The sequence below is a fragment of the Aulonocara stuartgranti genome (assembly GCF_965226115.1).
Source record: "Aulonocara stuartgranti genome assembly, chromosome: 23".
Taxonomy (NCBI): domain Eukaryota; kingdom Metazoa; phylum Chordata; class Actinopteri; order Cichliformes; family Cichlidae; genus Aulonocara; species Aulonocara stuartgranti.
In genome coordinates, this window is record NC_138958.1 from 34,603,654 (window position 1) to 34,629,437 (window position 25,784).

The following is a 25,784-nucleotide window of genomic DNA, read 5'->3' on the forward strand; positions in this document are numbered from 1 at the left end:
GGTTGAAGAAAAATCTGGTTTCTGGTACGGAAATCACATAAAGAGCTGAATAACTGAAGAGAGAGGAACTAAACGGCTGTATCATGTTGTCTCCCTCTTTTTAAGGTGGTCCCTCTGGCTTTGGTCATTTTACTTACCGGTTGGTCACTGGTGGAGGCGGAGTCACATTTGAAGCAGCAGCCAATTGTTAGGGAAGCCGTGGCTCAGTGGATGTGGTAACGGAGGCCGTTAAGTTAAAATCTTACATACAAAACACAAATTTGAGCACTTTTATCTCACTCTTAAATGAACATACTTCTGTTTTAATTTAATGTGATTGAAATAAAATAAGTAAATTAAAAAAAGTGTGTTTTCTAAGATAATGAAAGTTTTAGCCTTTTTGACTCAAATTCACTAAACTATGTTAGAAAGCCTGACACTCTATGTTCTGTAAGTGTTTTCTGGAATTTAAAGGCTCAGCAGGATCTGTCCGTGTGATGTAAGTCAATCTCAATCCCTCTTTTGCTCAACTTACTCACAGGTAGGGGATTAGCGTGGTTTATGTGTGAGTATCTTGAGAGAGAGGTTGAACAGCTTTGGAACTCCACTGGAGGAGAGCCAAACACAGCGGCGAAGCCGAGAGAGAAGGAGGTCCCAAGAAGATGAAGTGCACATCAGGTCTGGATCAGAAAGCGTTAGGACACAATTCTCAGCATTTCTGTTTGCCACCTATAAAATCACAGTGATTTTACTTCATAAACCATTTATTACTTACACTACTGGCTGTTTGATTTTGTAGCATGATGTTAACAAGTGCAGGAAAAAATGGAAGTAAAGGGCCTGAGATCATTGCACTTTATTATGTGTAAGACTAAAGCCGGGAAGTGATTAGCGTAGCTTAATAACCTGAAAGTAGAAGGACACATCTTGCTCTCTCTCATTTCTTGGGTTTCGATCTATACACAGAAACAAATTTGTTACACAATCAAAGTGTCTAATTGTCTCTAAACCGCTACTAGTGGAAGTTCCTTTCACCTGTAGCTTTTGAGTTTATAGGCGTTTAGCCATGCTAGCTGTTTCTTTCTGGTTAGATGCCATGCTAACCTAAGCTAATCACCATGTAACTAGACTTATTAATGTAAGTTTGCGTTTCAGTACTCTAAAGCTGGGCATTTTAACATGGTGGTCTGTGGGTATAACTCACTTTTGGAGCAACCTCAAGTGGCCATTAGAGGAACTGACATTTTTAGACATTTCACTGCATTTAACAATCATTTACAGATGAGGACAGAATTATTAAACAAATCAGGGCCTTGTGCTGGCCAGTCAGTCACATTCACTTAGGTCTTCTGGGGCAGTTTTTCACACACACCGCAAGATCTGATATCTCCGTGTTGGCGTTGTCCCAACATCATAATAACAATAGTCCCAGATCAACATCGCAACTAACCAATATGTCTGAGCATTCAATTATCTTTAGTCAAGAAGTTAACTAATGCTATTAAAAAGTATCATTAGCAAACCAACTTTAGTAACCTAAATTTGGCTAAGAGGAAACCAAACTTGATAATATATTCATTATATCAATAAAATTAATAAAGAAAACACTTCAAATTCTTACCATTTGTCTGACAAGAAAGTTTTATATAAAGAAGGGTATTTTTCTTCTTTTTTTATCCACATTGCGAAGCTATGACAACATGATTGCTTAGTTGCAATGTTGATCCTGGAACGAGGTTAACACACCAAAACAGGCATGTTAGATACACTGTTCTTCACCAGAAGCAACATATGTTTTGGGTTATGGTCATGTTGGAAAATAAAGTGATGACCCAAACACAGTTTTGCTGCTGACTGCTTGAGGTTTTCTTTAAAAATCTTCACATATCCTTTCTCCTTCATGATTCTTTCCACCTTGACAAGATTCCCAGTTCCAGACACACTGAAGGATCCCAACATCATAATACTCTCACCACCGTGTTTCACTGTGGGGATTGCGGTGTTATTGGGTTATACAGCACGAAACTAATAAGTGCCTGCCGGACACGTGGGGATTGGTTGATCAAATGAACGCTGGTATTTTCTGTTGAGAAGAGCGGAAACTTGTCAGTGTGGACATCGCACTCCTATAGGCTCCACTCAACAAGAACTTACGAGAGGCAGCGAAGACCGGATTATGAATAAGCGCCAAGAAGACAGGTACTTCGTGTGGGTTATGCTTACATTTGAGTACCAGTAATGATCAGACAGCAACAAGTTGACGAAGTTGAGAATTTCTGCTACCTAGGTAGCATTATCTCAAACGACGATGTCTCCGATCGAGATGTCTGTTCCAGGATTGGCATGGTGTCTGGAGTTACAGCACATCTGGAACTCAACTTTACTGAACACGCCGATCAAGATTCATCTGTTCAACTCCATTGCTATCCCAATCACCCTCTACGTTAGCGAGACATGGCAATCAAGAAATGCAACAATCCGTCAGCTGAACGTGCTCCAACAACGTGGCCTCCGGCAAATTCTGGGACCGGATAATGAACAAAGAGGTGCTACAAAGAGCAGACATGCTTCCCCTAGCCGATATTGTTGCTCAACGTTGATTTCGGTTTGCAGCAAAATTCCTTTGCCTACTCCTTCACCGGCCAGCCAAAGTCGCCATGACATGGTTTCCACATAGAGGGAAACGCAAAAGAGGAGGTCCTAAGACCACCTGGTGCCGGACCATAATAGATGATCTGGAGCATGCCAGCATTAACTTGGATGAAGCCGAAGCAATAGCAGCTGATCAACAACAATGGACATCAATAGCTGGCCGATGCGCTGCATGGTGTAGGAGAAACTAAAGACTAAAGAAAAGACCACTCTCCAATCTTTCTTTAAACATAATCAATGTTTCTATGACCAAAGAGCTCTAGTTTCATTTCATCTGACTAATAGACGTACTTCCACGATACATGCTTGCATAACTGACTTGGAGTTTCAGCTCCATCAAACACTGCTGAGTTACAGAAATGTGTCCAGATTATTATAGAACATTTGGAGAATTACCATTCAGTGCATTTATTTTATTTCTGTCAGTATCATTACATTCATATAATCATTTGCTCTAAGTACATGATGTTCACTTTGTGATGCTTAAGATTAGTGGACGGACAGACAGACCAGTAACAGCATAGGCACACACACCTTCTTGGTGCCACAAAATAGGAGGCTTTTGTCAAACTAAGCAGTAAGAGATAAGCGCCTCATTCTCACTGTCCTGAGCACACACTGACCGTGTGCAGTGTCCCTGCTCTAATATACAGTTGAAGAGTAAGCCTGAAGCCTTTACCAGCAGCTTTGACTCATTCCAGCTTGTTTAACAGGCTTTGTGAGTCTAATGGAGAGCCACTAACTTAAGTGTGATCTCCTCCTCTGTTTGTGTCGATCATCCTCTATGTAACCATGGATACAATAAGGCATCAGTAACACGCTTCACGCTGTTGTTCCACATGGCTGGTGTGCAAACTCCGCCAGTATCTACAGCATGTAACACACACCTAAGGAGACTCCTTTACCAAAGCAGCAGAGAAAGGTTTACATCAACCTTAAAGTCAGGCTGCCGTCTCCTAAAATTTCCTGCAGCTACATGCTGCACACTGTTTCTCCTGGGACAAAAAGCATTTATGGTATGATCACAGTAATAGGATTACATAAATACAGTGAGGTACAGCACAGTTAAAACACATTCTAACTGTCAAGAATTCAAAGATAATACATTGTTATTAAAGTACAGTATGTATTATTTGAAGGTACCTGAAAATAGAATACTTTGACATTTTGAAAAATACAGCTGTTTACTTTCTTGCTAAGAATTGACTAAGAAAACATTTATATATGCAAGCTAAATGCTAAATGAATACAAAGTTGGGAGTTAATGAGCTTTGTTTAACTTAACACTGGAAGAAAAAGGAAACTGTGAGCTAGCTTTGTTTAGAGGACAATAAAAATGACATTAGTTTATTAGACACTCTAAAGGTCAGTAATTAGCTATGCTAAGCTAATTCTAGCTTTTAAGTGTGTACGCTTGATAGTGCTGATAAGTCTTCATACTAGCTCAGCAAGAAAGCAAACAAGCCTATTTTTCAAAAAAAAGATTCTAATGTAATCACATTACAGACTTGTATAGGTTTAAACAATTGATTTAACAGGTTAAAGATTTAAACAAGTAGTTAAATAATAGGTAAGCTAGGAAATAACCTTTTTTTAAATCTCCACGACAATGACATTTTATGACTTCCTTTGTACAATTAATGACAAGTTTTGACAACTAAATATATATATAATGAAGACATGGTTTGAAGAGCAGTAGAGTAGAATAGTTTGGGGTTTTTCCGTAGCTGCAGCGGCAGAGACCACCCTCACTAACTTCTGATGCACACCCAGTCACTTTGTTTTATAAGCAGGGTGAAATATGACAAAAAACCCACAAGTTATAAAAGACCTTCAAGGATTACTTCTAGTATGTTTTTCAGGGTAAAAAAATCAAAGCAAGCTGGGTGACCAAAACCCTGAGAATCCAGCACTGACTCAATGATACAGCTCCAAGAAATAATCGCAGAACTGAACCGATAACCCAAGTAAATACAACTGCCACGGCTGAGCAAACGTGTAGTAAATATAAAAAGCTATTCCATTCAATACAGCAATAAATCTGTCCACTGAGCACAAAACTGAGTTCTGATAAGTCACCCATAGATACCAAGTGTTAGTTTTTCAAAAATATATTCTCATATGCCTTCTTACATACAGTTAACTTCAAAAATATACACAGATCCATTATAAACACAATAAATGTACGATAGACTGGTTTCAAGTTTCATTTTGCTTTTGTAACATAAATCAGTTTTGTTCCTCCTAAACAAGATCTGGATTAATAAAGTGCTTCAAGTTTTTAAGTGAGTCTTTAAACCTATAAAAATGCCTATGTTGATCCAGTGTAGTCCCAGGAAGAGCAAATTATGTTTTTAAAACTATGTCACTAAGTTGGGGATTCACCTGGCGAATAGTCTTTGAAAGTGTCCTGAGGTGTATCCAAAAACTGTCCAGTTTGTCTTAACCCTCTTTCGGTTTGAGTTGCTTGACCTTGGCTGGTGACCGGCTCCTTCTCTGGCCATTGCTACCACCTGTGGATATGCTGTCAGCCGTTTTGGACACTTCAGTGGAGTCCACAGGATTTTGTGGGGACTCAGCGTCGATGTCCTCCAATGAGCCAGGCTGGGACTCCACTGAGGTTCTGGTGAACTGATGCAGAAGAGCACCATCCTCTCCTTTGCTTCCATTTGCCTTATCCTCTTCCTCTAGCTTGAACTCTTTAACAGCATCTTCCTCCTCATCTTTGTCTTCTCCACTCTCTTCCTTCTCCTCCGATCCCGATTTGTCAGCAGTGGTGTCGCTTGAACGTTTGCTATCTATGTCCGAGTCTTCCGCGTCTGCCTCCTCTCCCTCGGTCATGCAGGCAGCTGGAATCGCGTCCTGCCCCTGTAGGGTTAAATGAGATAACAATAAATGATTTCTGAGCAGTTTTAATTAGATGAATTGGGCATTAGAGTGCTGTAATTACATCTACAAGATGCTTACATAGTACCACCAAATTAATGTGTGAGATTAAAATGAGTTAATCAGTGCAGGGAGGTGCCAGTAAATAATATCACCAAACTGATCCTTAACTGGTTTCAGCTTCCGATGGAGGCAAAAATACACAGTTTAAAAGTATTTTTAACATGTTGAAGCTTTTTTGTAACTGGCAAAAGCAGCATACGTCCATCAGCGGAAGCTTCATGTTGGTGCCAAACAAAACAGATTTGTTCAGGCTCTCTAATTGGATGGCGAGATTATCTTTTCCCACAGGCTTAGAATTAGTGGTGAGGATGCAATAGGTCAGATTCCTCTTTAAGGAACAGCGCAGTTTGTTGTTCAGGGACTCAGTGGTGTTTTGTATTCACTTTGTATTCTGTATTCACTTGTATTGGATTGATACAATAATTTGCGGTACTGCACGGCACTAAAGGGGAGTCAAAATTAAGCTGGAGAGTCAGTCTGATCATGTTTGTTGGCCTATTTGACATCTTTAATCAATGCGGTTAAACTTCCATGAGTGCAGTGCTGTTTTACTAACATGAAAGTGACTGTCCTTTAAAAGAAAAAAAAGAAAACAATGCTATCCTTTGTGTTATACATAATAATTACTGAATAAACTTCAGTAAAAACATGGTTCACATTTACCTGTGGCGAGGTTCTTTCCTTTTCAGATGCCTCCCCTTCCTGTTCCTCACTCGATTCACCCTCTCCTGTGTTGTCTTCCTCGTCATCTTCACCCTCTGCTGACGCACTGTCCCTCTCTGCAACCTCCTTTGACAATGTCGACTTTTCATTTTCTGTCGTTTCTGCGGCACTATCCTCCCCCTCTTCCACACTTTCACCCTCGGTGGGTTTTTCTTTATCGTCTACTCTCTCATCACTCTCTTCATTTTCTGGGGTTTCTCCTTTGCCCACTGACGCCTCTTTTACTGTGTCTTGGTCGCTTGTCTCCTCTTCTTCGCCAGTTCCTGTGTCTCCCTCATTTTCCTCTGTTTCATCTTCTCCCATCTCTTCTTCATCCTCTCCTGTTTGCTCCTCTCCCTCCTCCTCTTGGTCACTCTCATCCTCGTTTCTGGTACACTTACACTGATGTTCTTCATCCTCCCCTCCAGTTTCTGATGTCTCATCTTCTCTCACTTCTTCACCACTTGTTCCTTCTTCTTCCTCCTCCTCTTTGCTTGCATCACTTTCCTCATTTTCCTCCTGTTCATCTTCTGTCTCCTCTTCTTCCCTTGCTTTACCGTCATCGTTTTCTTTTTCAGCCTCTTCATCTTCCTCTGCAATCGTCTCCTCTAAAACAACAACAGCTCTGATGTCCTCTTTGGTTTCCTCGTCTTCCTCTTCCTCCTGGACTACGTCTAAATTCCTCCCATCGTCGTCTACAGCCGCCTGGCTTTCGTCTTCCACTGCCGCAGGCTGCGGCACGGTTGCAGGGGCTGGGCTTTTCTTCAGCTGAAGTATCTTAAGTAGGTCAAAGTCCTTCATCACCGGTGCTTCAGCCGCTAGCGGGTTGATTTTGAAAGGCCGTGCAGCCATTTTCTTGCGAACACAAGCTTCGCATGGACAGTATTCGTCGTCACTTCGCTGGTCGCTGAACTCCCCCGTCATCTCTCCGTCGCTGAGGGACTCGCTGGTCTTCACCGACTGTTTCTTCATAATCTAAAAAGACAAACAAACAAACAAAAATTAAATCCAACAATTTATGTCATCCAAGCAGTATCCTCTGCTATGAAGACAGTTTGTGGTAGATTTACCTTCAACATCTGACGTCTCTTCTCTGTTGTAGTGGACTCTCTGGAGAGATGTGTTCCTTGTGGCGGCCGAGGTGACCTACCACCTCTCCCCGCTCGACCCTGAATCTTCCTCATTTCACGTTCAATACTGCCCTGGATGCGTCGGCTCACCTCATCCCTCAGCTCGCATATCATGGTGTCCAGGATGTGACTGTCATCTAGATCCCATCGAACTTTGAACTCTGCCACTGCATTAATGTAGTGGACCATAAACTGTTTTTCAAGCTTCTTCAGAAGGTGAAGTACCCACACTGGGTCAGGGTCTTGGGATGGTCTTTTGGCCAAAGATGCTCGAAGAACAGTTGGGGGTGTGCCTGTACTAGAGTCTTCCAATGTCTCGTGCTCATTATCGGTGGGAGATTTGGAACTGTCTTTGGCAGAGGTCTTGTCTGATGACTCTGAGGGTTTGGAGCTTTCGCTTTTTTGAGGAGCTTCTTCACTTTGCACTGGTTCCTCTGCTGTGTCTGCCTTAGCTTGGTCTGTGAATGTTTCCTTGTGTTCTGTCTCAATATCTGTATCTCCTGCCATTTCATTTCCCTCTTCCTCCTCTTCTACAATGTTCTCTGCTACCTCGTGTGCTTGTAGAGATTCTCTCTCTTTTGGAGGTGTCTCATCTCCTCCTTGATTGCCATTTTCCTTCCCTGAACCTGCAGAGCCACTGCTCATATCCACCCCAGATGAGGACCTTGGTGGTGTCACCTGCTCTGGGCTACTGTTCTTGTTCTCCTTTGTCTCCTTGGCTTGGATGTTCCCAGGCTCAGTGAGCCACAGGGAATGAAGGATAGCCATTATGTCTTCATACTGCTGGCTGCGACCCTTCTGTACATCACAGCCAGGGCCCAATGAAGGCTCAATGAGCTGGAGCTGGGCCAAACAGTCCAAAAGACCCCTGGCTGATGTGCTTAGTCGGCGTCCATAAACCGGAGACACCTAAGATCAAAAAGAAAACATTCAGAGAATGTAGAATATGTTCAATGCAGGAATTATAGTCAAATTCAAATAATTACAACTGGTTAAAAAGGAATTTCAAAATCCTGAAATTAACTGAGCAGAATTTTAGGATTTCTAGATTTAACATCTAAGATCTGCAGGGACACAGGTTGCCTGTTTAGGACTGAAGGTAGTTTATGTTAACATCCACCTCTTTTCATGTCATTTTCACATATTCGTCATCAGACGATCGTGGCTCAAGAGTTGGGAGCTCGCCTTGTAATCGGAAGGTTGCCGGTTCGAGCCCCGGCTTGGACAGTCTTGGTCGTTGTGTCCTTGGGCAAGACACTTCACCCGTTGCCTACTGGTGGCGCCAGTGTCCGGCAGCCTCGCCTCTGTCAGTGCGCCCCAGGGTGGCTGTGGCTACAATGTAGCTTGCCATCACCAGTGTGTGAATGTGTGTGTGAATGGGTGGATGACTGGATATGTAAAGCGCTTTGGGGTCCTTAGGGACTAGTAAAGCGCTATATAAATACAGGCCATTTACCATTTATTTGGCATATCTAACCCAAAACGTATAACTTCTAAATTTGAAAATTTGCATGTTAATTATGTAGGGTCAAATGGATCATGAACATGGTACATTTCCTAGCAAGTCAAGTACTTTTGGTTGCTCACTTGCTCACAAGTGATTGCCACAAACTTGGCAGTTTTATTCCAGATGCCTCTGGTGATGCAACTTTCAGAGGTGGGACCAAGTCATTGTTTTGCAAGTCTCAAGTAAGTCTCAAGTCTTTATCCTCAAGTCTCAAGTCAAGTCTCAAGTAATGTCAGGCAAGTCAGAGTCGAGTCTCAAGTCACTGGTGTAAAAGTCCGAGTCAAGTCACAAGTCTGAAACTTTGAATTTCAAGTCCTTTCGAGTCTTTAAAAAAAAAACAAAACGAAAAAATAATGTTGCAGTTATATGCTAAATGTAAATATTAGACCATGTAATTTTAAATCTGTGTTTTTCTCAACACATGACAAAATAGTGAACTTAGAAAATATACACAAATTGTGAAATTGCACCTCTTTAAAATGCAGCTCAATTAAACTTAGCTCCAAGAATAATTTTCACCGACAGTTCTGAGATAAGCTGCATGTTATTCTTGGATGCGCTTGTAGGACCGGCTTTAAAATCGCATGACAAAAATATCATACACATTAAAAAAAAACTGTATCACCAACGTAGCCTGGACAACATTTGCTAGTTAGATGAAGTCAGCTATCTCATTGTAGCATATTTATATGCATATTTATAATCATACGGTTCTTGGAGTGAGTGCATACACTCATGAAGTTTAGTAACTTCAGGTCACTGCAACAAGCCCAGGTACAGTTTACCGCCAGATGGGTGCAGGACCTTGAAATGCACCGTGTAGAACGAAAGACCATCGTACGTATCATAAGTTTACCAGTCTCACAAATTGTCGTCATAAATACACATTCCTTAACCGTTTATTAATATAACCTTTGAGCTCAACGGTAATTAATTAGCAGTGGAAATAATTTCTGGTACCCATCACAGAAATGTAGCAGTGACAATAATACTGTATGCTGTAATCGTACTGGGCAATTAGTGATACAAAAAACCTGTTTTATCCTGTGAATAAAAGTATATGTTTTTGTCAATGTACCATAATAACAGAAGCGAAACGCAATATTGTGTCAGGACAATTCACTATTTATGCACAATAAATAAAGGAGCATAGCGCGACAATTTCTGTTCAGCGCCAGACTTGCTTGTAACCTATATCACTAATTATGTTATGAAAATGACGTATTAACTACTAAAAAACACTGACCTTCGTGTAAATGCTTGGAGCAGACTAACCTGTGAGCTGGAGGGTTCTGGGACGTTATATTTGGTCTTAGAATGGCTGCAATCCAGGCCATCCGTCGCCTCTTTGTTACTTTGGAAACATGGCTGAACAATTTCTCTTCAACGACGTAATCCGATAACAACCGATCTCTTTACCCGTCGGCTTCCCGTGGCTGTCATGCGACCGGCTATTGCAGTTAATGATACAACAGCTTCTTGCCATTTTTGTGTTTCTTTTTATCGCTGTGTAACTGATTTTAATTGAAAGCCTGCGTGCGCTAGTACCGCTTGCCACGAGTTCCCAGAATCCTTTGCGGTTCTACCCGTGAATGACGTCACATTTTCAATCTCTATATAATATGCATGTTAAATTTTATATTTGGGGTAAAATATCAAGTCTTTTCAAGTAAACCGGTTCAAGTCCAATTCAAGTCCCAAGTCATTGGTGTAAAAGTCCAAGTCAAGTCACAAGTCTTAGAACATTTTTTCAAGTCAAGTCTAAAGTCATAAAATTAATGACTCGAGTCTGACTCGAGTCCAAGTCATGTGACTCGAGTCCACACCTCTGGCAACTTTTTATCTATAGCTCTGTATAGCAGAATAATTTTCTGTCACAAAAAAGTAACTGGCTTACCTCGGGCATACTCCTACATCGACCCAGAGAAGAACTTAGAAGAACTTTCATCACAGCTGCAGAAGACTGCCAGCTTCTAGGCAGAGCCTCACTTTGTAATAGTAGAGCACTAGGGCGACCAGAAGTCCCCTCTGCATCTCCTGAAGTTGGATCTGAGCCCTTCTCCTCCTGTGCTATCTCACATTTAGCTTCATCTTCTTTCTCTTCATCCTCTTCAGGGTCACCTTTTTCCTCCAATTCTAACTTCTCACCTTCAGGACTCTCCTGTGCTAACTCTCCTCCAGGCATCTCTTCCATTTCCTTTGGCGTCAGCTCTTCCTCATTAAACTCATCGCCAAGTGCTAGCATGCTGCTGTTAGCAGGAATACTTCGCAGCCAGTCACTAACAACCTCACTGGGGGATGTGTTGGGCAAACAGGCAGGTGTCAGTTCCTCTCTTTTATCCATCTGATTGCTGCGTCTTTGACACATTCCACTTTTCTTGCTCTTGGACTTGTCACTGGACTTACTGGCTTTAGATTGTCGGCTGCATGGGCGTGCTGCAGCCATTGTTTCCTTTAGCAAGTCAGCAGCAGACAGAGATTGAGACAAAGTGCTTTCACTGCATGTCTCTACTTTGCTGTGTAAGGGACAGGGGCTTGAGGACTTGATAGGGGTTCCTTTCTTCAGAGAGCTGGCCATTTTGACACTACCACAATCGCTCCCTGTGCTAAATCTGGACTTACATTCGACCTGATCTTTTTCTTTACTCTGATCTGAAGCTAAATCTGCCGACTCAGCCCTGAGGCAACAGGGACTTTGGGAGGAGATTACTTTACTGTATGCAGTGTCTTCTTCCTGTTTGGCCTCACTAGCTGCTCTAGGGTTTCTTTGATTTTCCGTGCCATTATTTTCTGAGTTTCCAGGAACTGTTTTTGCTGTTGTGTTTGCAGAGGATTTTATCTGGACTTTCGCACCTGCTAATGACATTGCAGATGAGTTCCTGCTGTTGCTACCATTTGTCACCGGAGCAGACTTCACATTTTCTGTTTCACTGCCATTTCCAAGTTTGGTCGAGCTAGCATTAGCATGTTTTTCTTTAGACTTACAGTTGCAAGAAGACTTGTTAGACCTGCTGCTTCTGACTGAAATTGTACTTGCTGCTTTTTCTGTCTTTTGCAATCCATTTTCTTCACCTGATGGAGTTTCAATAGTTGGGATATCCACTGCTGAACCCCTCCTCCTGCCAGTACTGTTGGATTTTTGAGAAACGGTGGACCCCGTTATCTCCACATCCTCCTTCATGGTGGAAACCTCTGGGCTTTTTGGGAGACTGGGAGTTGAGGTCTTTTCCGTTTTTGCCTCATCAAATTCTGAAGTGGCTCCACAGCAGCATCTGGATTTGCCAGATTTAGCAGAGCCCGCGGAGTGAACTGACAAGACACTGGGCCCTCTTGTGTCTCCAGCATCAGAGCCATTCAACAACTGCTGCACAGGAGACTTACAACTTTTGGTGGATGCGGCTGAAGCATCAGGAGAGCGCATCCGCGGCGAACGTGTTCGCTTAGGTGAGAGAGTTTGGACATTAGATTTAATTTTTGGTGCACTCTCATTTGTTACCTTTTTGTCTCCATCCGCTGTTTCAATAATAGAAATATCAGTTTTTCCATTACAATTTGACTTTTGAGACACTGTAGATGAAACATTTGATCTTCCTGATGCAGCACTTGGTGCTCTCTCATTCGTCACATTTTCCTCGTCATCAACTGTAGGCGTTTTAATGGTGACAACATTTGCACTTGAATTAGATTTATGAGAAATGTTGGACCTTACTGAAGATTTTGACTTGGCAGACATGACACTTTCCACCCTCTCCTGATTCTCTTTAGCTTCACTTGGAACTGGAGATGCAGTTGTGTGATTTGACTTCTGGGACTTGGAGGACTTGGCACTAGGGGCTCTGTCCACCATGTCATCTCCCTCTATCTTTGTACTGTGAGACTTTGCAGAGGAAGCTGACTTATGGGATAAAATACTAGCAGTTCGCTTCTCAGCTTTTTCTGTTTTGTGTACTATTTCGGAGTCTGATTCTGTGTTTTGATTACTGTCAGATTCATGAGATTTGGAGGACTCTGCACTGGGTGTCCTCTCATTATTTACCAGTTTAAGATTGTTCTTTTTTTCTTCAGCTTCATCTGCTGTCTTTGAGCTTGAACATGTCACCATTTCATTGCCATCACATTTAGACCTGAACGACTTTGTAGACTTAGCAGACTTGTTCGATTTAACTGACGTGCCAGACATTTGACTTGGTGCCCTTTCTTCTCCCTCTCCCCCAGGCTCTGAGGCTTTAGTGGACTTATGGGATTTAATAGACTTTGCAGACAGGTTGGACTTTGATGACATTGCACTTGTTGGTCTTTCCTCTACCTCTGTTTCTGTTCCTTTTCCAGTTACCTTTATGGTAGCTTCAACTGCTGTCGCTTTTACACAGTTACTGCAAGTCGACCTCTGAGATATGCTGGACTTTACAGAAATATTTGAGTTTTTTGATCTAGCACTATCAGGTCTTTCAGCCTTTTCAGCCTTTGCAGACACATTTGACTTCACAGAGAGGCTACTGGGAGCTCTGTTGTTTGGGTCATGCTCTTCTACAGCTGGATTGTCACTTTGGGATGTGCCTTTAGCTCCTGACTGACAGGTGGAGTTACGAGACTTGACTGATGCATCAGTCTGAGCTGAAACACAAGATTTGGCTGACAAGGAGCTGACTGCTCTTTCTACAGTGTTCTCGCTGACTGCTGTCTCCCTTGAACTGATATCAGGAGCTTCACTTGTGTGTTCAGACTTGCTGGACTTTGCAGACTGATTTGACACTACGCTGAAGCTTCTCTTGTCCTCTTTTTTTGCACGAATATCAGTGCTGCCCTTACAGCCAGAGTTGTGTGATCTATTGGACCTGTGGCTTGTAGCTGAAGTAGCACTGGGAGCCCTTTCTTTCTCTTTTTGTGTTGCCTGAGGACTGGATGTTCTAGACATGGCACTGGATACTTTGCCCTCCAAGATATTTGGTGTGGCAGAGAGGCGTCCATTATTGGTGAGGTTGGTTTTGTTGGATTGGGTAGAAACATCTGAGGCAGCATCATCACTGTTAGGAAGGGGAGAGGCTTGGTTGGAACGATTGGTTCTCTGTGATTCCCTGCCACCGGAAACAGAATCGACCTTGCGTTTGCAGCCCCCGCAATTCGGACACACGCTGGAAGTCGCTGACTTTTGAGAGCTTGCTGAGAGTCCTGTGTGATTTGACAAGTCACTTACAGCCCTCTTTATCCCTTCATCATCATCACAGGCCCCTCCTTCCTCTGATTCTGACATCCTGGTTACGCTTATTTTAGATGTGTTGCAAGGGACTTGATCTACCTCATCTGGGCCAGCTGAGCAAGCGGCAGCTCCTCCACAGAGACAGGAAGAGGCTGCAGACACTGCCCTGCTTCCTAGCTCTTCCTGCTCCTTGTGTTTGGTAGAGTGGAAAGAATTGGCTGAGACGTCATTTATTGGCTTTTCGTGCAGTTGAGTTTCAGGGGTTGGGGACGGTTCATTGCTATGGTAACACCGTGAGATGCTTGGTGGCAGATCATCGTCCTCATCATCTTCATCTTCTTTCAACGACTGAAGGACATGTGAGGAGCTGCTGACTGCTGATGGCGGGCGATCTTCTTCGTCTTCAGCTGACTTTCTTCTGAGTGGTTGAAGGTTACTGTCCGCGACAACCACTTCACTTCGACTGCAACACCGGCTCACCTTGTGTACCTCAATATGGGTGTCCCCATCCTGCTCTACCTCTAATCTGTGCTCAACCTGCTCGGTTACACACATTTCCTCCTGGACCAGTTTGCTCTGCTCTGAACCTGAGCCACCCCCGCAGCTGGAGAGCCGTGCTCTGCAGCGCACCACCCTTCTTGAATTGCACGATGAGGAAGAGCTAGAAGAGTGCGTATGTCTCATCATACTGTGGGTGTGGCTGGGTGCATGTGGGGGTGGAACAGGAGCTGATTTATGGCTGTGTGCAGGGTTTTCCCATAAGTCGTAATGCTGTTCATGCCTCTGATGGCAACACGGGCAGTGGTTCCCTTCCAACTCGCACTGCAGCGGCTGGCTGGAATAGTCCACACCGTACTGATCAAAGGATGTTGAATCAGGGTCAGAACAACTTTCTGACTGGCCCTGCTGGAGATAATGAGGCTGAGCCTGACTTAGAGGGCAACATTCATTGCTCAGAGATGGAGATTTTTTAATTTGAGTGGCCCACTGGAGGGTCTCGTCATTCTGGAGGTGAAAACGCACCCTCATCTCCACCGAGAGGCTGCCATCTTTATTTACCAGAACACGCTTTTCAATGTCATCATTCATAATGGCTGGCTTTCCCTGGGGGCATGCAGTGACACCATTGCCATATGACTTTTCAGAGGAAAAAGAGAAACGTGCCGAGCGGTTTGAGGAATCAGAACGAGGGTGAATGATGCTCTTTTTGGTTTCCAGACCAAAGTTAACTGAAGGAAAAGAGAAAAGTACAATATTTAACAAAATGTATTCCCTCTTTTTCTTGTACCTTTTAAAACTTGTCTGTTGTTAACTTGCCCAGTTGTCTAAAAAACTCACCATTTTTCTTGCTTTCATGTCCTTCGCTGTACTCACTGGCTCTGGATTGAGCTCCATGAGGTGGGGACCTTATTCCTTGAGTAGCAGGGGATCGTGCCCCATTTCCAGGAGTCCGGGGACCCAGACCAGGGAGTTTCTCTTCTGAAGTTTTCCTAATAAAGTTTATCAGCAAGGGGCTGAAGGCTTCCCGGCCAACACATACCAGAACACCTGGACAAGTCATCAGGCTTTGAACGCTGTCAATCTGGAAACAATTCACTAGAGTCAACAGTTTTCACTAAAATGAGCAACCTTTGCAAAGTTTTACTATGCAAATTCAAATAAATATAACTTTTTACCCTGCGTCCCTCTACAGTGTAGATCTTGCGGACATGAAACTGCATCACTTCGGACACCTCATCTAAAAAAGCTCTCAGGCTCCTGGCTGTCCTTCTGCTCAGGACCACGCTCCTCCTCATCCCCGGTTCGCTGTTCTTCACGAGCAAGATCCGTCGCTGTCTGTAAGGCATATGCAAATGGCCAGGTGGTGTTGCGGATGACGTTTCAGGCCTCTGGGGCCTCCGGTTGTGATGGTACCAGATGCCTGAGTGTTTGTTGACCAGCTCCATGTTTACTGGCTTCGCCTGGCGTCGGTCAGAGCAGAGGTAGCAGCCACCATCCTGGAGCTGCTCCAGGTGTTTGATGGTGTGAGTGCCACGAGGGGTGGTCACAGTCCGCACACCAAATGGCAGCGGCACCTGTGGACAAATTGTACATAAATATCAAATGTGACTGTTAATCTGTCTCTATCTCGTATCCATGTATTGCTCTCCCTACATTGTATAAAGCACTGCTGATCAGGACAAGCGCCGTTTTAGCCACTTAACATCCACCCTAGATGACCCATCTAGGGTTTGTTAAATATCCACCCCATTTTGTAGGATTTTCAGTTGTTTCGAACATGTAATGACAAAATAATTGGGATTTAATTTGAAATCAACAGTTCCTGAAAAATTGCTTATTTATCATGTGGCTAAAGCAAAACCCAACCATAACCTTTGATTAGCGTGGATGTTAAGAGGTGAAAAGACCTGCATCAGTAAAGTCAAAGCCACATACAGCATGCCACACCTTATATCTTAGTGGGCCAGATGAGTGAAAGTATTTGATAAATGTATAAAATGAAAGAAAATGTTGTGGTAGTTCATTGCTCAGACTGTCCTGTAATTATAAAGCATAACATTTTTGTTAATTGACAGAAAATGTCTGTTCTTGTGTTTTTGTTTTGTTTTTTACACTTTGATATTACTTTTGTGTCATATGGATGGCCACGAGAGAGGTCTTTATCAGTAGGAAATGCTTAAATACAGTTAAAAGTCTAAAATTTATACATTTATATCCTACTTCACATTTTGCAAAGCTGTCCAAGGGTCATATTGGAGTCTTTTACTCTTCAGTTTTAGTCCCCAGGCCTAATGTTTGACACCCCTGACCTATATGCATGCATCTAAGCATTCAGCTTCAAAAGAAGTCTCTACTACAGTTCATCTAACCTTTTGAGAAAGGTCGTCCAGCAGGGCGTCAAAGCATTTGAAGCTGCGCTTGTGGATGGCCATCCTGACGCCCCCAAACTGGCTGTCACCACTTTTGTAGAATGTGATCCGTTTGGCTGGGGTGGTTGAGCTCACGTGAGCGGGGCGCGAGTTGGAAGGGGGCGGGGCAGGGATGGGGAAGACATGTTTAAATGGGGGCCGGGGGTTCCACAGCCCTGTCTGGACCGAATGCATGCTGTGGTCTCACATACACCTGGGAAACACACAAAGATAAGAACATGTTTATTTTTTTCTGCAGGTTTCTGTTTATTTTTCTGATCCCGTGCGTGCTAATCACACTCACAAGAAGAACAAGTCTTAATCAGGATGATTAATGGAGGATTTAGGACAGGACATCCGCTGAAAGGACTAGCTGACATTGGTGGGAAAAACCTTCTGTATCGTTTACAACTAAATTCTAATAATAAGCTGTCACTTTTCCAGCTGCTGAGGTGAATGTCTTGTTTCTGTAATGATTTTCTAGAAAAAGACATTTACCTGGATCCCCTCAAAATATTCTGTGCAGTCCCCCCCTGATCATTGATGATCATTGATCAGTTTCAATTTGTTTTTTGAATAAGAACTGCAAATCCTACAAAAGTTCAACAAAAACAAGCCACATACTTTACTGTGAACTGTAGACAAATGCTATATTTACATGGATGTTAAAGGCAGAGCTTCGCACAGGGAGCTATTTTTATTAGTGTGGCCTAGGACACGTATAGAAATCCTGTTTGGAACAGACGTAAAAAGTTTCTGCCCTGCTTCTGGAAAGGCAGCATCAATCGGCTTACATAACATATGCTGAGTTTTTCAAACATTTAGCTTTTTTCTCTAGTTTTACAACACATGGATGAACATAGATGAACACTGCAAATAACTACTTGTTAGTTTTGAGTTTTGATGGGTTTCAGGTCTGTATCGACACACATATTAGCTTATATAATAGTTATAAAAACCACAAGCTAATTTCACGTGTATGTTGAGAGATCTGCTGTGGTGACCCTTAAATCCTTCAGCATCAAGACAAATATCACTTTTTCTACTCAGTGCATGTGGTCACAATGTGCCTCTTGATTGTTTCCTGTTATGTCTTCTGATGGGCTTAGCAGGCTTTTAAGTCTCACGAGGCCAAATCAGTGTTGACACTGCTTCTTAATGCCTCTTTAGCTCAGTCTTTCCTAATAACATTACATCAAACATATCATTTAAAATTCTATGAAGGGCACAGTTAACCCAACATTTAGGGACATGTTAAACAGGTTTTCAGTGTAGAACAGCATAAATAAAACTGACTGTAACGTTTATTTTACACTTGAAACTAACTCAGTCGATCTCATATAACTTATTCTGGCTTTCTTCTGAAATGGACAACAAAGTTGCTTTTGATGTGCAACATGAAAAGCAACCACTGAAGCTGTGGGAAGGTGATTATGCTGTGGGACTAAAGGAAGGTCTCAGGCTTACAGCTATGCTGATGTCCATGTGCACTAAGCAAGTTTTTCCAGCAAAGAGGCAAGTTAATCCAAGCAAATGTTAGCTTAGAGCTTTCAGACACTTAAACACATTCAGTTAGTGTTTCATTATCACCCTCTGCTTCTTTCTCACTGACATTCAAGATTTAATGGAATCAATATATCAGATTTTAGAAGTGGAATAAAGGAATATTTTCACTTTCTGTTAATCTCATCTAGTTTCTTCAGTGCTATTTTTAGACTTAATGAATTACAAATACTTCTTAAAAACTATTTTTTTTAGAAGCACACCAACAGTCCCAGTTTATATATGACAAACAAAGCTTAAAGTTCTCACATTTAAGCAGAATAAATGACTCATCTGTTAAATGAAAAGCTGTGGACGGACTGCTCGATGGACTGATCATTTCATATCTAACACACAGATTTTTCTTTCCAATACAAAACTCTGACTCACATATATTAGCCTTTAACACATTACACTGAAGCAAACCATTAACAGATAACAGCATTGTAGGTTTAAGCCTTTTCAACATGAAGCTCTATTATTTTCCCATGAAAGCATTATTATAGCAGATTTAATGTTTTTGCTCGTTTAGAATCTTTTTCAAATGATTTGAAGATGCTTACCGTTGTCGTAAAAGAACAGGAGAATGACTGCTGCCACTAATTAACAACCACTTTTTCCATGCCATATGTATTAGTTGCACTACTCACATATTCGGGAAGCATGGTCCAAAGAGGTATGGAAAAGCTGAAGAGAAATTTGTGGATATCTAGTCAGACCAGGAGACTGGTTTGGAGTAATTGTGCAAGTGTGTATGGTGGCGATCCCCGAGTGTACATATAAAGCAGAGTCCCTGATTCCACTCTCCAGCTCTCAGGGTAAAATGGCAGATGGACAAGAGGAGGGAGGAAGGGAGTGGGGGTGGAGAGAGGAGAACTGAGGAGATAGGAGAAGACAGGAGGGGTGAGGCTAAGGATAGAATGAAAAGCCTGCTTAAGAACCTCTGTGTGTGTGTGGGAGAAGGAGGGGTTGCTATGGTGAGGCCAAGACGTTAATAAGGCAAGTGATGCTCTCATGCATGCCGCACCTGAGCAGCAGAAGACACATATGCTAATTTGTAGTTGTGATGTTGAATTATTGAGATTGAATAGAAATATTAATAGGCAAATACATCAAAGATGTTTAGATTGTTAGTGAAATTATAATTTGAATCATGTCAACATGAAAGTTACAGGACGCCGAAGGACAAAGTTAGGTAGATAAAGTCTTAAAAAAAGTCTGACTTAGATAAAGTCAGATAAAGGCAGTCGGTTTTCACATTCTGGTTGCAGAGTTGGTGCAGAGGCCACAGGTTTTAGCACATATAACGGCCTCTATCTGTGTCTTCCTCACACACAGGGATCTAGTTGGAGGATTGTAATTACACACAACCTGTCTAACAGCAGGGTTCCTCCTGTCTAGAAACCCCTGAAACCACCAACTGCTGCCCTGGCAAAAAAACCCTCTAATACTACAGACAGAGTAGCAGTAAATCTGTAATGAGCCAATCACGACCAGCTGATTGTCTCAGTCTGGCAAAGCACCATCTCACAAAGCCAGAAGGGGAAAGAGCAGCAGCAAGACCTAGCACAAAACCAGCACCAGAGACAACAGTTGTGGCATTGATCAGGCTGGACACAGCATGAAAGGAGGAGCTGAAGGGCAAGGTGGGTTGCACAGCAGCTTGCAGAAAGAAAAAAAAAAGTATTTGTCTAGTAGGTATTCTAAATGATAAATATGAATGTTGTGTATTGCTTTCCCAGTGTGGGTAAGCGGATGGCATATTATTTATATCCACAGTTCTTATTCCATTATCTTTTCTTTTAGTGGGATTAACGGTCTATATCTGTACCTAAAGAACACGTCCAAACTTAACAAGCTCTTTAGCTGCTATTGGCTCCGATAATTTCAACAGCCTGTTGCCAGCTTTTTCATATTTTAAGTTTTTTATTATCTGGAAAAGAACTGCCCACTGTGGTCGGGAGATGGTACTGACACGAACGATGAGGGTGAACAAAACAGTGAGCGAAAAGAGGCTCACACAAACATGCATATAAAGTGTGTTAGAGACAGAGTGTTAATTATTTGCGGATTCATAAGTGACGCTGGCCACATTACACATGGTCATTTTAGCTGCCGTTTGCATATGAATATGATTGGAGCCAGGCCCGGCCCTAACCATTCTGGCGCCCTAGGCAAGATTTTAGGTGGCGCCCCCCTACATCGGCAGTGTAGTGTATGTACTCACAAGAAACCGAATAGCTTTGTCTTTGACCTTTTTTTTTTACTTAAAGAAAGCAAATTCACAATCAGAATAATTAACAAGATAAAAAAATATATGAATAAATAAATGAATACAAAAAATAAAAAATGAATATATGAAATACAATAAATTTTACATACATAAACACAATAAAACGTGTCAACAAGTTGGATAAAATAAATTAAAAATACAATATAAATAAGGCAACAGGAAGACCGCTTGATGCTGCTGCATCATGGCTGGGTTGTGCTGCTGATGCTGCATCACTGGTGGGTTGTGCTGCTGAAGTGGAGGCAGCAGCGGTAGATGTGGTAGATGGCCCAGGGGTGGGATTTAGAAACTTCAACAGTGCATCTGAAGAGAGGAGTATGTGACACCACTGAGTATTAAAGTCTAATAATAAAAACATATGATTCCAGGAATAAAATGAAATGATATAATATAAATGAAAAACCAAAGAGATATATGTATGATAAGATAAGATAAGATAACCTTTATTAGTCCCACACGTGGGAAATTTCGTGATCTTAACTGATATGCAAATTAGATTAGATTCAATTTATTGTCATCATTACAGTGAAATGCTGAATAGCAGAATGCAAAGTAACAGTATAATATCATATGAGAATGTTATGTTATGATTATCTTTGACCGAATCACAGCAGTGCTCATATTAAAAAACAGCGTTCCCTCTCATGTGATATTGCTTAATTAACATTAATGATGTGCACTTTAACAACTAGGCTTACAACTATAATATATACAGGGGTGGAAAAGTGACTATTACCTGCAGGGTAAACCAGAAGGCAATAACAATGTAAACAAAAAACACCTGCTTAAAAGATGAATACAAATGAGGAATGGTGGGAAAGGTGGGAGTACTGTAATTACCTAACGTTACATTATTATTTTCCATAACAATTTAGCCCCCTCCACAATATTAACTGACGTTAAAACAGTTAACTAGCTATTTATTGATTAGCAATTAGCGAATCATGTAACATTAGCTTAATGCTAAAAATTTAGGTTACTATCACATTCAGACAAATAATTTCATGTAGGCTAACGTTACCTACCTCTGTCTTTTTCTCGTTTCTCCTCCTCTTCTTCTCTCTTTTTTCTTCCCTGGGCACCTGACAGTTTTGGCCGTTTTGACATCTTGTGTTGATTTTTTTGATGTGGTGACGTCCAAAAGGAACCATGATACGGGAAGGGAGGGGGCGCACCGTGCGGGGAGGGGGGAGGGGGGGGGGGGGGGGCGTAATGTTGTAACAAATAATATTTCTATTAAATAAGCTTTACTTTGCATTTTAATTAACGTGGGATTATTTTTTGTATTTAGAAATAATAGTACCAACTTTTTTTTTTTTTTCCCCAAACATTTGTGGCACTGGCGTGGCGCCCCCTGATGGACGGCGCCCTTAGCATTTGCCTATACGGCCTATGCCACGGGCCGGCCCTGATTGGAGCACATTCAAATATCGCACTGGTGGAAAAGACTTTCACCAAAGACACTTGATGTTCCAGGTTATGGTTGCCTAGGTAATCCTCTAATGTATTTACTATTAGATCACCAAGCTTAATCACCCCCATAGAACCTTATAGCATTGGCATATGTATAAATGTATACACATATTGTTTTCTTCTTGTCATAGGTGGGTATTTGGGTGTTAAAATACTATATGTATACTTATGATGCCAGCATATAGCAGGACAAGGATTATAGTTATTACTTAAAGTATTGTTATAAATACTATTAGCATTTATTTTATCCCATCCTTTAGTTGATCAGTGAGGCAACATGGTTAAGCGTCCTCACACAGTGGGTCTTTGCACCAACACGTTCTCATCCCAAAGTGTAACATACCGACGCTATGTGACAAATCCTCAGTATGTTACGCTTTCAGTCACCACATCCGTCTGTACGTTACGCGTTCGGAAACATGAGAACCTTTTGGAATGAATCAACACATGTACATTTATTTTACTTTCTCATCATTAATAGCTCTGGAAAACACTATCTAATATGATTAAGACTGTGTTTATCATTAGGATTAAGGTTAGGGTTAGGGCTGGAATACACGGCTGGAATGTGTGTTACTGCCGGGAGTCTATTGGATTGCATCCACAATCCGGCGCGTATCACAGGGACTCGGAAAGTTACCTTTCGTGTTCCTATGGGACGCCTTGGGACGTGACAAATCGGCGGTATGTTGCACATTGGGAATGAGAATGGCCCCCTTTGCACACTGTTCCTACTAAACTCCTGTTCCGATGATTGTTTTTCTGTTAGTGTTGCTGTTGTAAGTCTGCGATTTCCTTGTTCTGGATATGTCCTATTTAGCTGCTGACCTGATTTGTTTATAATAATAATTTAAAGAAAACATGCATGTGGTCAAGCTAACGTCATCAACAACAACCTCAATCACTTATTATTTTCAAAACACTCTTCCCCAGCTGACAGTGTGGAGCGTAAGATGTGTATACATGAGCCAACAGGTGCCATGTAAACCCCACGATACCCTTTGAATGGCAGCCACATCACGTTTATACACAAGCAGAAAAGAAATGAAGCAAGAGACAACCCCCCAAAACAAACAAACAAACAAACAAACAAACGGGAAATACAAAGGGAATAAATACATGTAAAAATAAATTAAATGGAAAAGTAAATAAATTAAGGAAATAATAAAAAAAAAACATCTGAAAACATCAATTTAAATTTCTGTATACATTTTTTAAAATATATATTTTATGTTAGGTGCCATTAACGGTAAACTGTTTAAAATTAATCATCATTTATATATTTTGGCTGTTATTACTCAACAGGTTGGTTTGTTACAGATGTTTAATCAGAGCAGTGTTTGGTACCGCTGTTCAGGGGCATGCTGTGTTGTGGAGTTAAAAATAATCTCTAGTAAGAGCAGAAGAAGAAAAACAGAATCAAACACGTCTTTTTACACTTTTAAAAACACCAGGGACATTTATTATTTCCATCTACAGGCTCAAAATGTCCTTGAAATATGTCTTGGTTTTATAGAAGTGTCTTATTGCATAAGTAAAATTTATGTAACTCCTCATTTCATCAATCTGTATCTGCTTCACAGCCTTAATGAGAGACAGAGGAGAGGTAGGTGGCCCTCAGGGGGATTCTGGGTAGACAGGAAGTCAAGGATGAGTAGTTCCGGTGCTGACAGGAACCTGAGGCATCACAGTGAGGCGTCAGGATGCTGCTCTCTGAGAAAGTTTTGGTACTAATGTGTATTCCTAGAGGATAAATCAAGCAGTTCATCACCTGTGCGCTTTGCCTGATGATGTTACACATGGGTATAGGCTTCAGTCCTGCAGGAGTACTTTCCTTTGTGATATGAACACAGTGAATCACTGAATTTGAACATGTTCACCTTAAAACTGACTGAAAACGGAGAGAAGTTCTGCTCTTGCTCTCGTGTGATCACTTCAGTCAGCAGAAAAAATGAAAATGAAAACAGAGCAGAGATTATTCCGCATGCGGTGGCCTATTTTTGGAAGTGCGCTCACTCCTTTGCTCAATCCCTTTTGTCTCTTATCCTATAAGCAGATATGTGATGACCTTATTCCCACAACTGGACCACATACACAAACACAAGCCTTCTGGATATATGAGCACTTGCTCATTGGGGTTTGTATTCTCACTAAAATAAATTAAATTAAATTGAAAACACACAAACACAGAACCTTACCACAGATGTTCAGCTTTGTCTAAGTTCAGAGAAGCAGGTGTTCGTAAAGCAACAGGTGAGAAAGAGAGGTTCATCTTACCTGTGAGGAAACATGCTGGAAGGAACCAGTGAAGATCAGTGTCCGAGTGTAGATCCCGATAAAGAAGCAGTTTGATAACAGAGTGATAATAAAGTCAGGTGTGGTCAGCGGCAGACAGCGCCGCGAGCTCGCTATCTGAGATTTGAGAAGTGAGCACAGGTTGCGGGCGCGCGCGTTCACGCACGCTGCAAGTCCGCGGCATGAAAACCCGGAAGTACAGCGATTAAGACTTTCAAAGTAATGACTTGAAAGCCTTTCAGTAAAAACGGTAGGATTGAACGTAAACACACAAACTGCACAGCTCGGAAAATCAAGTCCAATCAGTTTATTTATTGTGAAAGCAATAAAGTAACAAGACTCATTTAGATTGGCTTTTAACTAAATTTGTGTTGAATATTTGATTGTGCTATTTTATGTATATCAGTTTTATATTATTGTGAAGCACTTTGTGGTTCTTATCCTGTGAAGAGTGCTATATAAATAAATAAAGTAAAGTAAGGACAATACAGGAAAAAAACATAAACTAAACTAAATAAAAGAAAAACACAAGGGAGGTACGATCTGTCTTCGAGTGAGCTTCAAAGATGTTGAGTACTGGTGAGGTCCTACTTTGAAGAGGAAGACTGTTCCAAATTTTAGGTGCAACTAAAGAAAAAGGCCCGATTTAAACAACCAGAACAACTAGAAGCATCTAGTCAGTTAACCTTAATGATCTAGGAGTGTGCATAGAGTTAAAAGTTCAAAAATGTAAGAAAGTGCTGATCTATTTTTTGCCTTAATAATAAACAAAAGGATCCTAAAATTCTGGAAGGCACTGGCATTACTTTCTCAAAATCAGCAGATGAGAGAATTGTCTTAATCTTTGCAAGGGCCCTCAGCTGGAAGAAACTGGCTTTAACAGCAGAATGTATTTGTTTGTTAAAAGTGGAGCTGCTAGGGTGACAGTTTAGCTTAGTAGACGAGCAGGCGTAGCTCTTGCTTGCACACAGTAATGCACAGTGATGAGTCTACACAATGTTGCCTTGGGTTTAATAACTGAAGGGTCCACCCTAAAACTATTGTATTATATTGAAATCTGTGAATACTGATTATGAATGGTTCTTAATCCTAATTAGGACGCTTATTTTGTATGTAGGTCTTTGCATTACAATATAAAGCACCTTGAGGTGACTGA

General features: G+C 41.6%; 2 protein-coding genes across 6 annotated transcripts in view; one reads left to right on the forward strand and one right to left on the reverse strand.

The window, feature by feature from the left end:
- Positions 1-15,854, forward strand: part of gckr (glucokinase (hexokinase 4) regulator) — a 29,417-nt gene extending 13,563 nt beyond the window's left edge. The window contains exons 19-21 of one of the 4 annotated variants that reach the window (XR_014274549.1): positions 106-227; positions 521-657; positions 15,810-15,854. Coding sequence is in view for 3 of the 4 variants with exons in the window: in XM_082523306.1 (XP_082379432.1) it covers positions 106-219 (114 nt within the window). In the remaining variant the exon portion in view is untranslated. Of the gene's footprint in view, positions 1-105; positions 345-520; positions 2,241-15,809 lie in introns of those variants that run through there. The other 3 variants (XM_082523306.1, XM_082523307.1, XM_082523305.1) reach the window with 3 other exon arrangements.
- rp1l1a (rp1 like 1a) lies at positions 3,001-24,754 on the reverse strand. Of its 2 annotated transcripts, none has more exons than XM_082523303.1 (8): positions 24,611-24,754; positions 16,987-17,239; positions 15,793-16,191; positions 15,455-15,698; positions 10,817-15,345; positions 7,353-8,321; positions 6,244-7,257; positions 3,001-5,499 (listed from the first exon to the last, which is right to left on the reverse strand). In XM_082523303.1, the coding sequence occupies exons 2-8, from the start codon at positions 17,218-17,220 to the stop codon at positions 5,074-5,076; spliced, it is 7,815 nt and encodes a 2,604-aa protein (XP_082379429.1). In that variant the 5' UTR covers positions 17,221-17,239; positions 24,611-24,754; the 3' UTR covers positions 3,001-5,073. The 2 variants fall into 2 exon arrangements, with proteins under 2 accessions (XP_082379429.1, XP_082379430.1); XM_082523304.1 differs by lacking the exon at positions 24,611-24,754 and adding an exon at positions 19,218-19,565.
- Positions 24,755-25,784: the final 1,030 nt, after the last annotated feature.